The following is a 17,236-nucleotide window of genomic DNA, read 5'->3' on the forward strand; positions in this document are numbered from 1 at the left end:
GGACAGGTACATTGATATTATAAGATTCTACAAGTATTGGATAAGTACATTGATATCATAGGCCACTGCGAGTAATTGGACTGGTACATAACTATTTTAACTATGGTAGCTACATATAAATTACACATTATAAATTACTTTTTATGAGAATATTTAATTCTAAACTCCTGTTTTGTATTGTAAAAATATAAAATGCCAAGCACCCCACTTTTGTTATAACCTTGATATGTAATTCCAACTGTCAGAAAAATAAAAGCAATAATCTATAATCTGCTAGGGGTGCTTCTTGCGATTTTACACAGATATTAATTCCTGGCATTTAATTAGGAATCTTCTGTAATTGAACAGGTAGATTGATACTAAGTATTCTAAATAGAAATGGTAACTCTACTTTTTTACATGTAATTAGATTACAAGTACACTGTATGGCTTTTTAAATTTTTTTTCTCTGACCTTTATTATGTAAAACTTTTGTGATTTTGTAATGTTATACTCAGATGTCTCTCCGTGTCAATCTTGCCATTATACATAATCTTACCAATGATGCTCCATCCTGCCAGCTGTGTACAATAGGAAACTCTGTTAGCATGTGTTATTGTTATCTTGTTCTATTTTTGTCAATGGATTTTTAGAAAAATGGAATTGTTGTTTCCTTTTTAACTCATATTTACAAAAATCTTGTTTCATTAGGAAATAATAGTATCATGAATAAGGAAGAGTGTTGTAATATACAGGCTAATTACAGCTTTCTACAATTTCACATTGTAACGGTTGAAATTGTTTCAGCTGTTTTATATTGCAGCACTCAACTCTCTCAAGAAAGCTCTTGCTCCTCAAATAAGAAAAATTGCATTACTTAGTTCTTTCAATTTCAAGAAATATTCATAACTTTTTGTAAGAAATTATTTATGACTGAACCACACACAACTCTTTAAGAAGGAAATGGAACATTCTGAATGAATGAGGGACCAAATTCTTTGTTAACCTGAGATTTTTTTTAGGTGGATATATATCAGGGAATGAGCCTCCTAAATTGATCCAGGAAGCCATACTACACCTATGTTATGAACTGACGGATGATGCTGTGGCATTGGTGGATGCCATTGCTCCCACAGACTTTATTCTAAATTCTCCCATAGGAAAGTCAGATGGACAGGTACTCATAGTAATGATATATAACTTACATTTCCTCTCAACAGATCACACAGAGTTTGAGAACAGGACATAACATGCAATAAATTATTTACCATGATGATTATTTTCTGACAAAGTTTAAAAATCTTTGAAAATACACATTGGTCATGTTTCCTTGTGACTCTTTGAACAAGGCACTGAGTGTCATTTTCAAGACCAATTATTAATTTCCTGCTTTAATTTTGCCTGTAACACAACATTTAATTAGAAAGTATAGGAAATTATACTCTTTGAACATAAGGAACATCAATTGCCGTACTTATACAGTCGCCAACATGATTTATTTATATTAATTTATAAGAATGTTTTCAATATTTCAATTAATAATCTTTTTTCTGTTTTCAGATTTACAAGAATTTATACAGTGCAATGATTCAAGGACCCAATGCGCTAGAGAGACCGTCATACTGGAAAGAGTTTGTGAATAAACCGGTCATTGGGAGCAAATCTCAATTATAAAACATTCCAAACCTTCAGAACTCTGACCTCCAAATCATAAACTGTAACATGGAATGTATATAATTTATTAAAAAAAAAAACCATGATGATATCTAAGCAATTTGTTAAAGGTAAATTAAAAATTATTTATAAATTTTTCATAAGTTGTGTTATTTCTGTATTTCAAACAAAGAGTAATGGGGAGTGGTATCTGGACTCGAAAACCAGTATATTGTAGCCAACTTAAATAATTAACATAACATAATTAATAAATCAACATAACAGGCACGGGATACAGGGGGGGGGGGGAGGGGGGGGGGCTGAAAGTATTTATATCTTTCGCTTTGTAAATCTGTTTCTCCTTGTTTGGCTTACAGTTTTGTGTTCAAAGACACACTGTTAATGCTTTCTACGAGCATTGCAGTTGCCTCGTCCAGCATTTTCTCTGCTTCATTTGTCGAAACTTTATCTGGGGTGGTATCCTTATCTACCGGTACTTTGACCTCAAGAATATGATATACTTCTGTACTGTTGTTACAAGGACTGTTTTCCCCACCAATATTAGATTTATTGCCATCTGTGCTTTTCTTGCTCTGAGACTTTTTGTGCGTTGCTCTGGTTTCCGCCATTTTCACTGAAGTCTTTTCCAATTTTTCCTGCTTTACTTTGCAGTCGGTTATTTTTGTGGCTTGTTTGTTGTTACAACTATCGTTAGCAAAACCTGTGCCATACTGAACGTGACCTTCCTCGCTGAAACGTACGGATTTTTTGATATCGACAGACTGTTGGTCCTTCTTTTCATCTATATCTTGGTATTCACTCTCTGTGTGTAAATATTTTATTTCCGTAGCACTAACTGTTGCTTTGACATTCGTGTTTTTTGTTGATTTTTGGTCTTCTGATATCTGTATTGGTTTTGCCGCGCCTTTGACCATGGTTTGCTTGCTTTTAATGGTATTATGATCGTCTGCTGTTTTTGTATTTTTGCCAGTGGCTTTGACGCTGACGTTCTTTGCCAATTCTGTTTTCCCGGCATTCTTCTCTTTTTCATGTTGAGGCTCTCCTGTGACGACGTCATATTCATCTTCCACCAGACGCTGTTTTCTGTAAATCTCTTCTTCCGGTACAGTGTCCATCATTTGTTTCCTCAGCGTCTCCATGTGGTCGTAATCAGCATTAGGTGACGGAGCCGCCGACCAGCCGTTGTACGGCCAGGCAAGATCATAGTCACCACTGTTAGCTTTAGCACTTCGTAAAATTCCTCTGTCATATTCTTGCAGGCCATACTCTTCGTCACACAGGATGAGATCTGATTTTTTTGCCATGTTTGCAACCACATCGTATGTAGTGCTTTGGGACGCAAGGTCCCGGTTGATATAGATACGTTCAATGGCTTCTGAGGCTGGTCTACCACGAGGTTCTAGACGATTGATTTCTATTGTCCGTAGTTTTTTCTTTACTTGATACTTAATACAGCTGGAAATATAATAGCTTCAGTTGACATAACAAACAACAAGAAACATACAAATGCTTTAATATAGATTTATACTTACCATTGAATGCACAGTATGTCTAAAACGACGGCTAAAATGACCACAGCCGCGATATAATGCAACTTCAAGTGGTCTTGCAAAATCGTGAGAACGTCACAACCAACAGGCCCGTAGTGAGTATTTAATGTATCTTAAAGTTATTAAGAAGATAAGTTAAAACAAAGAAAAATATTAAACAACCTATACAAAAAGCAAATTAATCAGATATTAGGACATGCAAAAGTATATTTAACGACATATTTGCGATGTTGGAAACCATATGTCAGTATATGTTAGTATAAAGATCTAATCCATATAAGAAAACTTCGTGACAAATGCGACAGATTATTAGTATAAATTGTGCTATCTTGGGTTATGAATATTGAAATCTGATTGGTTTAGGTGCAGTTTATAATCAGTTCTATTACCCTCAGCGTTAGCAACACACTTGACATGCAACGGGTAACATTATCTTAACCAATCAGATTTCAGTATTTAACATGAAAGTATAACAATATATAAATAGTGCCTGTTTGGGAGGGTAACAGCTGTAATTGACACCCCTCGAAAACCATTGTCAACCGACGCGAAGCGGAGGTTGACAATGGTTTTCGAGGGGTGTCAATTGCAACTGTTATCCTCCCAAACAGGCACTATTTATTTTGTTGTACTGAATGTCTTAATTTTTAAGAAAATTTTACTGCTTTTATATAGGAATAACGTGAATTCTACAGCGAACCGTACGCGCATAATTTTCGCGCATGTAACATTTTTTAATGTTACCCGTTGCTAAGTGCGTTGCTAACGCTGAGGGTAATAGAAAGGATTATGAACTGCGTCTTAACCAATCAGATTTCAGGATTTAACATGAAAGTATAACAAAACGAATTGTTACATGCACATAAATTCTGCGCGTATTGTCCGCCTTAAATTGACACCCCTCGTAAACCATTGTCAACCCCGCTTCTCGGGGTGTCAGTTTAAACTGTTACCCTCCCAAACAGGCACAGTTTATATATTGTCGGACCTGAATACAGATAAAGTGTCAAGAGTACGAATAAATCAAATTTTTCCAAAATCCAAATTTACAACAGTTTTCGGTATTGATATTCGTTTTGGTAAAATTTTTGTTGGTACGAAATTTATAGAGTGATAATATTTTATTAAACCGTAAAATGATATTTTTGTTCTCGCGTTATCATTTTATTTATCCGGTTCCAAAACTAAAACAGAAAAATGAGAACCTTGTTTGACTTTAAAATAGTTTTACATTTTGTGATAAAGGTGTGTATTTTTCATGTGCAATGCCGTAAAGTAAGAACATTTTTCACATCAGATTTCGTCATCGGTCTATCTGATCGCAAGTCTATTTACATACGTTCTCGGTCGATAGTAAGATCTTAAATCATATTGTAACCTCACCGGTCTAATATTAATCTTGCACATTAATTAATACATTAAGGCATAAACACCAATTCACTGTAATACCATTTTGTGATGTTAAGGGTGTCAATAATCATGTCATTATCGGAAGCCGTGTTTGACTTGTCTAAATGTTTAGTAGTAAACGCACTGAAGGGTTTATGTAATAGTTTTAGTATGAATTTTATTTTGTGCTTTTTTACCAAAGGTTATTTCTCCCTTTGTCACAAAGATGGGACGAATTTAGAAAATTTTCATTAATTGTTTGTGTAGTGTATCCTAACCTTTTATAGCGAAGGTTAATGTGATCTTCAGATCTGAGATGTTGCCTGTAAAAAAGAAAGAAAATTAAAACTGGCATCAAAATATAAGATGTGTAATGAAGTATTTGACCAGTAACACAATAAAACTAATACTGGTATTGTTGCAGACAGTCTCCAGTATCTTGTCACATGCCACGTATTCTGTTGTCCAATTTCCTCGGCTCATCATGCACTTTGTTGGTGAATGGATGACTACAATGAAGAAACTTGATTATGTTTGCATAATTCTATATTTCTGATGTCGATTTCTTGTGACATGATTATCTTCTCTCAGCAAATCGTTTTTCACGCAAAAATACGCACGTTTCATGGTTTCATAATCAAAACTTCCCGCTATACATTTTTCTCCATTGGTAAAATTTGCAATTCTGTACCTAAGCATAGGGGAAAACATCCCTAAAATTAAAATACAATTCATAAGAATTGGTAGACAAATGGTGATAAAAAATCTAAAAAAAAATCTAGTATCTATCACAAATAGGGTTACCTGAGCAATTGTTGACGCCTTGTATATTTTCAATCTGTAGCGTTACTGTGCCTGGCAAAATATATACATATAATGATATGTTTAATATGAAATTTTGTTTAACGTGTGTTGTTAATTAGGAGAATCTGATGTTTAACTAATCGTTTTATTTTTGCTGAATATCATGGCCACTGTGGTGATTTCTCAGGATATGGTTGGTAATTTTACTCTCAGATCATCATCATCTAAGACTGACAAAATTCTGACAATGTAGTATCCAGTACTTTAAACATACACTTTTCTGTTTGTAACAATTTTCCTTTCAATTTAAATGCTTCATTTGATATCAAATTTTAAATATTTACTACATAGAAGCATCACATCAGCCCAATTAGCATTGAATGTTCTAAAAAATGATAATTTTTGAAGATTTTGGAATGCATGAACCAGTTCAAATCAGTATATTTAAAGCATTAAACTTATAAAAGTGTTTTTAATCGATTTTATGTTAAATATACTTGGGTATCGTTTGGAACGAAATCTTGAAAGAATTACCAGATATGCAATATTTTTATTTTTTGGTATCTTATCCATGCTAATATGGGCATTTCACCCGCCTTATTCCCCAATCTTCTTCCACATGAACTTTTACAACAGTTTTATGATGATAAATATACATATGCTATTAAGAGATTTTCAGACGTTTTATTTATGTTTAGCTTCTTCAGAGAAAAAACCCACATTACGACATTTTCCCTATAGGTTGTCATTTTTTAAAAATAATAGCTATCACACTGACAGTGCTATGAAAAAAAAGGTTGAAACGCTATGGTGGAATACTTCTGCCCCTTGTGTGCAAGGTATTTTTCTATCAAATATTACGACATGCGAGTTTAATATGTTGACATGCAAGGTAGTTTTGTCAGCGTACTACATAACTATGTTGACGTGCAACATGAAAATTGCAATCAAATTAAAATCATAAAAAATATCCAAAAATCTAAGATATCACCCACATGTGACTTCCAACATGCTACATGTTACTTATTTATGTTCACATGCAACTTGTTTGTTGACATGTGAGATAAATATGTTGACATGCGATTTAATTATGTCGACTCATTTATATTTATGTTAACATGAAACTAAGTTATGTTGATATGCGGGGAGACATGTTGACATGCGAGATGAATAAGTTGACTTGCAACTGATCTATGTCAACGTGCAAAAAATCACAATATCACATTTCTCTAAAGGACATAAGTCTCTAAAAAACCTCTATTCAAATTATTTAATAACTATCAAACTAACGGTGGTATAAACATGATTGAAACTCGGACATTATTAAGGTACCTCACTACTACAAGACATTCTTTTTAAGACACTACGTCACAATGTTTTGTTCAACACTTTTTATGCATCATACTATCTATCATAATCAAGACTAGTAATTTTCTGCTGAATTGAGAAACTATTTCAAGGTGTAGTGAAACACCTTAAAATGTGAAATTAGAAACCTTTTATAAACTGACAGTGATTTACTTTACCCTAATTCATGATATATTCCGCCTTTCCAATCCATGTCTCATTCGGTACCAGATTGTCCTAAAAATAAGGTATTTGATTCGTATACGCACAGGTGTACATGCCTGTTGACCAGTTAGTATTTACAGAGTAAACTAACTCATCAAATACCCCTTTCATCAAAGTAAAATTACAAAGAAATTGTTAAATGATTAAAAATCAATATATATATAATTGAGAAAAATAAATATTCAATTATTATCACAATATTGTTACAATTACTAAGAGTGTACGTTATTCGAACGGTTTTGAAGTCCTTTTCATTATCCGTAAAATTAGAAACTACAAATTCAAAAGCAGCCATATCATTATGTCCTAATACTATATTATCGACGGCTATAAAAGTGGGTTATTTGATATAATAGATTGTGCTAAAGACTTCAATTAAAATACCCTTTACATTTAAATACTTACCAAGTGTGAGAAACAATAACAAGCGTAAGTCGATCATAGCTGGACTCGGAGCTGGCTGAATAGTATCTAAACTTCCCGATTGATATTTTATATGAGATGATACTTTAACATCGTGGAGGAAATATTTTCAAACATAAACCGGTAATATTTATGGTTATTCATTTATCATCAACAATTCATGTTCGAAACGTGAGGAAAGTTTAAACACAGTATTATTGGACCAGGTTGAAGCTGGGCAGTAGCAGCCACTAACACCAGGCACTAAGCCCTTAGAAGCTAGTAGCCAATAAGGAAATTTATCAATGTACTGAGAGTACTCGAATAGAAAATTATATCTTACTTTATTATCGGCATATTTTAGTTAATATCAAGAAGAATTATGCATGACCAGTTTCTCTGAGCATGAAAACTTCGGAGGCAGTAAAGCTCGCCTAGATGAAATTATAAATGTGCTTGTGTCTAATAAATTCAATTGAAGATTTGTATTTGTCTATGCCTATGCTTAAAAATTGATCCCCGAGTCTGTTTACTTTCCTCCGAAAATAACATGCATCAAAAATAAAAAAAATCCTCGTATCATTACATAAAAAGGACGATCAGACATCTAACATTATGATTTTATTCTCATTAAAAATTAGCCTCAATCGCAAACAAAAACGAAGGAAATCTAAACATGAAATTGGGATTTTTTTGTGTCAGCCATGTTTTGAACCTTAGAAATATACAGTAGAGTACTTAGCTTACCCGAACATTGGTATTTTTTAATTGGCTCATTTTTTTGAAATAAGCCCAAACTCCAGGAAACTTCCTGGTGGTACCCCTACAGCCCAAACTTGAGATCTAGAAATAATAGCCCCATAAGTCCCCTACACTCCCCTGGTATTTGTTTGATGCACATTTTAAAGATAAAAAGAGATAATGACCCACCTTTCACCCCTATTTCATTGCGAAATGCTAATATATGACAAAGTTCGGGTGAGCTAAACCGACCCTTTTCATTGTCATTATTGTATTCCTCGTAGGTTTACGTCAAAACATGTGTGAGACAAAATAATACCAATTTCACCTGAGGATTTTTGCTCTTTTTGACTGTGATTAATTATTTTTTATGAGATTAAAATCACAATGTTAGGTGTCTTATTGTCTCATTTTCGTAATAATACGATGTCTGTTTAGTTTTCGATTGATGTTGTTTCCAGGGAAGAAAAAGGATCGGAGGATAAATTTTCAAACAAAAAAATCGTTATTACAATCAGCAAATAAATCATATTCATAAGGACCCCATTTTCTATTAAACAATTTAAAAATATTATCTCCCACTGACCAGTCATCAATATCAAAAATGTTACTTGAGCATCGGCAATTTCATTCTCAGATCTTGGAATCCATTTTGTCTCTAATCTAATTCTGTTCTGCAAACAAATGGTAAAGATTGTCAGTGTTAAGTTTTGTAATTCTTTGTTCGTACTGCCTTTCCCTATTATTCTTACAGCATTTTGGTTATCGGTGTAAAACTTAATAACTTATTCTTCAACATATCCATAAGACTTTCTCATGTAATTTGTACGACTTGTAGAACTTTGACGCTTCTGATCGGGTGTCCACTTGTAATGAACTACAGAATTAAAAGGTTTAACAAAATAACCTGCTCCTGCCGTGTTGCTTGCATCTGTATATAAAATCTTCTCAGTAGGATTATCACTTACAAAATGACACACTCTGGCTAGAAATCTACAATTGTTTAACCAAAACATAATTTCATGAAATATATTATCATTAAATAAGATACAATGTAATCTGATCCCAAGATAAGCATTCTGCTATAGCTTTATGCATGTATCTAGACATAATATTACAAATATTACCAAGGCTAAATGAAAATGAAACAATCTTCCCTGTAACTTTAGCCAACTGTCATGCTGTAACAGAATTTTTATTAGGAGCAATAAATTTAATATTGAAATTGTAAATATTTTTTGTCTGGTACTGCAAGAGTTCCATTGTTTGTATTCCATACAAAACCTAACCACTTAATAACTAGCTTAGGTTTAAAATGACTCTTTTCTTTATTCACTTCAAAACCTGCACAATGTAAATCTTTCTCAAATTCTTTAGCAACCTTTACCTGTTTACACAGGTAGCATACTGTAAACGTGGAAATTTTGACGATGTGTTAATTTTGACTATGTTGGCGATTTTTATTTTCTCGTCAAAATTTCCACTCGCCAAACTTCACATCATATTTATATAGCGTATTAATACCAGAATTTTTTATCGGCATTATCCCGTTAGGACTAGACCAAAATTAATGATTCATTTATGTAAATAGCTATAAAAACATGTAATTAGCATTTAAAAAGCCCATAAAATCTAAACAAGCATGTTTTAAATGCAATTATCACTCAATCGTAACAACATTCTATAATAGCCTTGCGTGCGTAATTATCATGCCGCGTTTGACCTACTTTATTACCTCAGGCAATATCGTATAGTGAATAAAAACAAAATACAAAGAACAATGTTATTCCATCATTTTTTCAATCAAAGTTAAATTTTATTAATACCAACGCTTGTAAAAGAGTTCGCAAGAAAGATAACTCTAACCCTGGCATTATAAGAAATCAAAGATAGATAACTCTTACTCTTATTCAAAAATTCGTCAAAATTAAAACTCGCCAATTGTCTCTTACTAAAAAATCGTCAAATATTGAACTCGTCAATATAACCACGTTTACAGTAATCTTCAACTATACACCATCCGTCATCTAAATAAACAATACATTTGAATCCTTTACATCTCCAAAATTTGACTAATGGTCTGAGAAACTTTGTAAATAAATATGGAGCACTTGAGAATCCAAAAGATAAACTTGTAAAAAAAATGTTTATAGAATTATTCATAATATCAGTTTTACCTCAAATAAAACAAACAGAGATAATATCAACAAAATATAAGATATTCATATGGCAGTAGATTCTCTAAATTGATTTTACAAAGTTTTGGAAAAATCTATAGTCTACGAATGAATTAAGACTTTTTAAAACAGAAACATAGAATACAGATGCCTTTACATGGTTCAAACTATTGTAATTTGTTTCTTCTATTGAATGTACCCGACAATGAATCTTATATTTTTAAATATGTATGCTAGAAATGAAATGAGGGTATTCAATGATACGGGTTTTCTGTTTTTTCATTAAAAAAACCTCTAAAAGTACATGTTTCCATTCAATATCAATTTTAAGGTTCATTCAAAGCATTCCATATTTCAAATACATCTATACTACTATGTTAAAATAATAGACTCGAATTTTTTTTAGCTTTGGTGCCGATAAATCGGAAGAGTACTCAACGAAAATTCCTGAAAAATACCGGAAATCATCTGAATTTCTTTGAATTTTACAATCGTGTGCATGCGCATTACATTCACACTAAACCAGAGTAGGTTCTTTATTTTATGTTTCCACAATATGACATTTGCATGGATAAACTTGGAAACGATAAAACAAATGCGTGTTAATTTTCATTGGAAATTTTTTCTGTTCATGAAAGAAAATACGGAAGATAACTCTAACACAGTGCAAATCCCGAGAGTTTTGACTGTCAGCATGGGGTGTAAAAAACGGTTTTTTTTTTGTTTGTTTGTTTTTTTCTGATAATTTATTTATTGACAAGAACAAAGTATACAATAACTTCAAGCGCAAAAATCTAATTAGCTATCTGCAAGGCAGCACATTGTCTTACCTAAAATACTATGGTTATTATTTTTGTCATCAATATCTTATATTGCGTATGAAAAAATACTTTAAAGAGTATTTAGAGTTGTATAGATTCCACAGATAATGTTTGCGTTTAGTACACATGTATATACAAATAGCATAGGTTCATTAAGCAAGTAAAAAAATGGTGTACAAATAAGGCTAAATTAGCAATGTATAGAGATTTAAATGAATGTACAAGTAATATCTTGCCTAACCTGGTAGACAACATTATTAATCACATAATCTTCGGGCGTAGAGATATATAGGCAGACCCTATGTATCCATGGTATATAACAGTGTACTATATTACAATTGTTCACTGTAGTTGTCTATATTATTAAGTTATACAAATCAAGGAAAAAAGAGTTTGCCGTCGTAATTAGGAAGCTCTACCTTGTTTTACAGTCCATATCCCCCCTTTTATGACAGCTCTACTGGAAGACAGGTCTCTTCTCAGTAGTTTTAGGATAATAGAACTTTACACTATGATCATAAGACATATCAGATAATCTTTGACAGATTTTCAAAAAACTTGCACTCAGCATTTGCATTTAAAAAACGTAAAACTGAGGTATAAAAACAAGTGGATTTTTAACATGATTATATATATTACATTCAGTTTGATTCAAAGAATCCAATCTACAAAGCATTTTTGTTTGTAAATTCTATAAGCTACATGTACATAAGTAATAAGTAAATTTAGAGATTTAGTTTTATCGCTTTTTTCATAGAAGAAACCAACAACAATATGTTTTCATTGTATTTTGAATGACAATAAATTACTAACTGTTTTCCATATGTTTTTAACATTTTTACATTCAAAAAGCAAATGTTTTATATTTTCTATTTGTTTACAGTGTACACATTGATTTGATATTTTTTTTCTATTTACTCACATATACATGATTACATAATATATTATTTAAAAGCTTGTAACTGAATTCGGCTACATGTTTATCTTTTATATCTTTAATCTTGCATTCATAAATATTTTTCCAACTCTTCTCATCATATATTTCAAATTCTTTACGCAGTATTGATAGAAAACAAGGCTTACAAAACTTTTTTTCAATGAAATTTTTATAGAAAGAATTACTAGATTTACCAGTCAATTCTTTAATTTATTTTCAATAATTTAAGTTCAAATTTTTTTTCATAAATACCAATACACCAAACAAAAAATATTGCAGGTGAATGGTAACTATCTTTTCTATTATTTTCAGCATACAATCTAGATATGTATTCCATGACCTCTGAGACAAAATATTAATGAAAAATAAAATGGTGGCATCCTTTAATTGTAAAGATTCAAAACGTTCAAATTATGATTACACACGATAAGGTAGGTCCACAATGGGTGCTGATTTTTAAACTGATATACTTCTTAGAAAATATATGAATTTTTTTTATCTTCAAAGAGCTAATACTGTTCACATATGTGCCAAAACTGCTGGAAAAAATATGCCGGTGTTATATATAATTTATATTTCACAATATATTTTCACCCCATCCCTTTATAAAATATTGAGTCTTACATCGGAAAGTGTTTTAAGTCAGAGTAGTTCGCCATTGTTGCTCAGGTGAGCAATGAGGCCCACGGGCCTCTTGTATTAGATAAAACCACTATTTATTACCAATTTATTACCTTTATAAATCAAAATACCCGGACATTTCTTCCTTATATTTACATTGTTACCTGATTGATATTTTTATTTGTTTCCTATGATTGAACATTGTGCTGTATTCTTAAACTTAAAACTTTTTTAGCCAGGCTCATTGCGTAAGCAATGACCACTTTATAAGAATGGCTCAATATACCGTATATTGACTGAACAACCGCTGAAATCGTTCTTCGGACAGAAATGTAGTTCAAACTAAAAAGGGAACGTAGAATGTATAGCTTGTCAATTGGTTAGTGTAAGTTTACATCTCATTTATTTAAACATCACGTAGTAATCTTGTTCTTTGTAACATTATAAATATCTCTAAGTTGCAATGTGAAGTTGCAAAGCGGTGGAATAGATTGTTTACAATAATAGCCAGGTCATTCCAAAATTAGAGATCCCGTAAATAAGCTACAAGTAGAGGAAAACTGCTATAAAAGTTAATCTTAGTTGGGCTGTTAAATATCTGACCATCTTACCCTTTTGATATCTACGATATCAATGTAAATATGTATCGTTCGATATATTCTTGAAAAATGTTTTGACCGAACCAGATTAATCTCGCACACTAATGAATACTTCAAGGTACAGTGTATAAAATTAATTAATGCAATAACATATTGGAATGAGAACACTGTCTAGAATCAGGTCATTATCGGTAGTCGTTTTACTTTGTCTAATCGTTTAACTTGTAAACGCTCTTAATGGTGTTTTTAATAGTTTTAGTATGGAGTCTTATTTTGTTTTTTTTAATAAAGAGTATTTCTTTCTTTGTCCCAAAAAGGGACGACTTTTGAGAATTTTCATTGTTTGTGTAGCATCTCCAAACCTTTTAGAGCGAAGCTTAATGTGATCTTCAGATCTGAGATGTTGCCTGTAAAAAAGAAAGAAAATTAAAACTGGCATCAAAATATAAGATGTGTAATGAAGTATTTGACCAGTCACACAATAAAACTAATACTGGTATTGTTGCAGACAGTCTCCAGTATCTTGTCACATGCCACGTATTCTGTTGTCCAATTTCCTCGGCTCATCATGCACTTTGTTGGTGAATGGATGACTACAATGAAGAAACTTGATTATGTTTGCATAATTCTATATTTCTGATGTCGATTTCTTGTGATATGATTATCTTCTCTCAGCAAATCGTTATTCACGCAAAAATACGCACGTTCCATGGTTTCATAATCAAAACTTCCCGCTATACATTTTTCCCCATTGGTAAAATTTGCAATTCTGTACTTAAGCATAGGGGAAAACATCCCTAAAATTAAAATACAATTCATAAGAATTAGTAGACAAATGGTGATAAAAAATCTAAAAAAAATCTAGTATCTATCTCAACTTGGGTTACCTGAGCAATTGTTGACGCCTTGTATATTTTCAATCTGTAGCGTTACTGTGCCTGGCAAAATATATACATGTACATGATATGTTTAATATGAAAATTTGTTTAACGTGTGTTGTTAATTAGGAGAATCTGATGTTTAACTAATTATATAATCGTTTTATTTTTGCTGAATATCATGGTCACTGTGGTGAATTCTTAGGATATGGATGGTGATTTTATTCTTAGATCATTATCACCTACAACTGACAAAATTCTGACAATGTAGTATCCAGTACTTTAAACACACAATTTTCTGTTTGTAACAATTTTCCTTTCAAGTTAAATGCTTCATTTGATAACAAATTTTAAATATTTACTACATAGAAGCATCACATCAGCCCACCTAGCATTTAATGTTCTAAAAAATGATAATTTTTGAAGATTTTGGAATGCATGAACCAGTTCAAATCAGTATATTTAAAGCATTAATCTGATATAAGTGTTTTTAATCGATTGTATGTTAAATATACTTGGGTATCGTTTGGAACGAAATCTTGAAAGAATTACCAGATATGCAATATTTTTATTTTTTGGTATCTTATCCATGCTAATATGAGTATTTCACCCGCCTTATTCCCCAATCTTCTTCCACATGAACTTTTACAACAGTTTCATGATTATAAATATACATATGCTACAAAGAGATTTTCAGACGTTTTATTTATATTTAGCTTCTTCTGAGAAAAAACCCACATTACGACATTTTCCCTAAAGGTTGTCATTTAAAAAAAAATAATAGCTATCACACTGACAGTGCTATAAAAAAAGGTTGAAACGCTATGGTGGCATACTTCTGCCCCTTGTGTGCAAGGTATTTTTCTATCAAATATTACGACATACGAGTTTAATATGTTGACATGCAAGGTAGTTTTGTCAGCGTACTACATAACTATGTTGACGTGCAACATGAAAATTGCAATCAAATTAAAATTATAAAAATTATCCAAAAATCTAAGATATCACCCACATGTGACTTCCAACATGCTACATGTTACTTATTTATGTTCACATGCAACTTGTTTGTTGACATGTGAGATAAATATGTTGACATGCGATTTAATTATGTCGACTCATTTATATTTATGTTAACATGAAACTAAGTTATGTTGATATGCGAGATAGACATGTTGACATGCGAGATGAATAAGTTGACTTGCAACTGATCTATGTCAACGTGCAAAAAATCACAATATCACATTTCTCTATACGACATAAGTCTCTAAAAACCTCTATTCAAATTATTTAATAACTATCAAACTAACGGTGGTATAAACATGATTGAAACTCGGACATTATTAAGGTACCTCACTACTACAAGACATTCTTTTAAGACACTACGTCACAATGTTTTGTTCAACACTTTTTATGCATCATACTATCTATCATAATCAAGACTAGTAATTTTCTGCTGAATTGAGAAACTATTTCAAGGTGTAGTGAAACACCTTAAAATGTGAAATTAGAAACCTTTTATAAACTGACAGTGATTTACTTTACCCCAATTCATAATATATTCCGCCTTTCCAATCCATGTCTCATTCGGTACCAGATTGTCCTCAAAATAAGGTATTTGATTGGTATACGCACAGGTGTACATGCCTGTTGACCAGTTAGTATTTGCAGAGTAAACTAACTCATCAAATACCCCTTTCATCAAAGTAAAATTACAAAGAAATTGTTAAATGATTAAAAATCAATATATAAATAATTGAGAAAAATAAATATTCAATTATTATCACAACATTGTTACAATTACTAAGAGTGTACGTTATTCGAACGGTTTTGAAGTCCGTTTCATTATCCGTAAAATTAGAAACTACAAATTCAAAAGCAGCCATATCATTATGTCCTAATACTATATTATCGACGGCTATAAAAGTGGGGTTATTTGATATAATAGATTGTGCTAAAGACTTCAATTAAAATACCGTTTACATTTAAATACTTACCAAGTGTGAGAAACAATAACAAGCGTAAGTTGATCATAGCTGGACTCGGAGCTGGCTGAATAGTATCTAAACTTCCCGATTGATATTTTATATGAAATGATACTTTAACATCGTGGAGGAAATATTTTCAAACATAAACCGGTAATATTTATGGTTATTCATTTATCATCAACAATTCATGTTCGAAACGTGAGGAAAGTTTAAACACAGTATTATTGGACCAGGTTGAAGCTGGGCAGTAGCAGCCACTAACACCAGCCACTAAGCCCGTAGAAGCTAGTAGCCAATAAGGAAATTTATCAATGTACTGAGAGTACTCGAATAGAAAATTATATCTTACTTTATTATCGGCATATTTTAGTTAATATCAAGAAGAATTATGCATGACCAGTTTCTCTGAGCATGAAAACTTCGGAGGCAGTAAAGCTCGCCTAGATGAAATTATAAATGTGCTTGTGTCTAATAAATTCAATTGAAGATTTGTATTTGTCTATGCCTATGCTTAAAAATTGATCCCCGAGTCTGTTTACTTTCCTCCGAAAATAACATGCATCAAAAATAAAAAAAATCCTCGTATCATTACATAAAAAGGACGATCAGACATCTAACATTATGATTTTATTCTCATTAAAAATTAGCCTCAATCGCAAACAAAAACGAAGGAAATCTAAACATGAAATTGGGATTTTTTTGTGTCAGCCATGTTTTGAACCTTAGAAATATACAGTAGAGTACTTAGCTTACCCGAACATTGGTATTTTTTAATTGGCTCATTTTTTTGAAATAAGCCCAAACTCCAGGAAACTTCCTGGTGGTACCCCTACAGCCCAAACTTGAGATCTAGAAATAATATATAGCCCCATAAGTCCCCTACACTCCCCTGGTATTTGTTTGATGTACATTTTAAAGATAAAAAGAGATAATGACCCACCTTTCACCCCTATTTCATTGTGAAATGCTAATATATGACAAAGTCAAAGTTCGGGTTAGCTAAACCGACCCTTTTCATTGTCATTATTGTATTCCTCGTAGGTTTACGTCAAAACATGTGTGAGACAAAATAATACCAATTTCACCTGAGGATTTTTGCTCTTTTTG

The 17,236-nt window shown here is 32.0% G+C and overlaps 1 protein-coding gene across 1 annotated transcript; it reads right to left on the reverse strand.

Annotated features, from left to right (window-relative positions):
- Window positions 1-1,778: 1,778 nt before the first annotated feature.
- Window positions 1,779-16,267, reverse strand: LOC128190893 (uncharacterized). The gene is made up of 8 exons (XM_052863132.1): window positions 16,139-16,267; window positions 15,687-15,836; window positions 14,154-14,204; window positions 13,971-14,063; window positions 13,761-13,859; window positions 13,629-13,673; window positions 3,186-3,315; window positions 1,779-3,108 (listed from the first exon to the last, which is right to left on the reverse strand). The coding sequence occupies exons 1-8, from the start codon at window positions 16,173-16,175 to the stop codon at window positions 2,004-2,006; spliced, it is 1,710 nt and encodes a 569-aa protein (XP_052719092.1). The 5' UTR covers window positions 16,176-16,267; the 3' UTR covers window positions 1,779-2,003.
- Window positions 16,268-17,236: the final 969 nt, after the last annotated feature.

The sequence above is a fragment of the Crassostrea angulata genome, chromosome 6 (genome assembly GCF_025612915.1).
Source record: "Crassostrea angulata isolate pt1a10 chromosome 6, ASM2561291v2, whole genome shotgun sequence".
Taxonomy (NCBI): Eukaryota; Metazoa; Mollusca; class Bivalvia; order Ostreida; family Ostreidae; genus Magallana; species Magallana angulata.

Excerpts from the sequence above, each read along its gene's own strand:
- LOC128190893 (XM_052863132.1), bottom strand. The coding sequence starts at position 16,175 with ATGATCAACTTACGCTTGTTATTGTTTCTCACACTTG. Across the intron at positions 13,860-13,970 it reads TGATTATGAAACCATGGAAC|TCATCCATTCACCAACAAAG; the intron begins GTGCGTATTTTT and ends TCTTCATTGTAG. Across the intron at positions 3,109-3,185 it reads GACATACTGTGCATTCAATG|CTGTATTAAGTATCAAGTAA; the intron begins GTAAGTATAAAT and ends TTATATTTCCAG.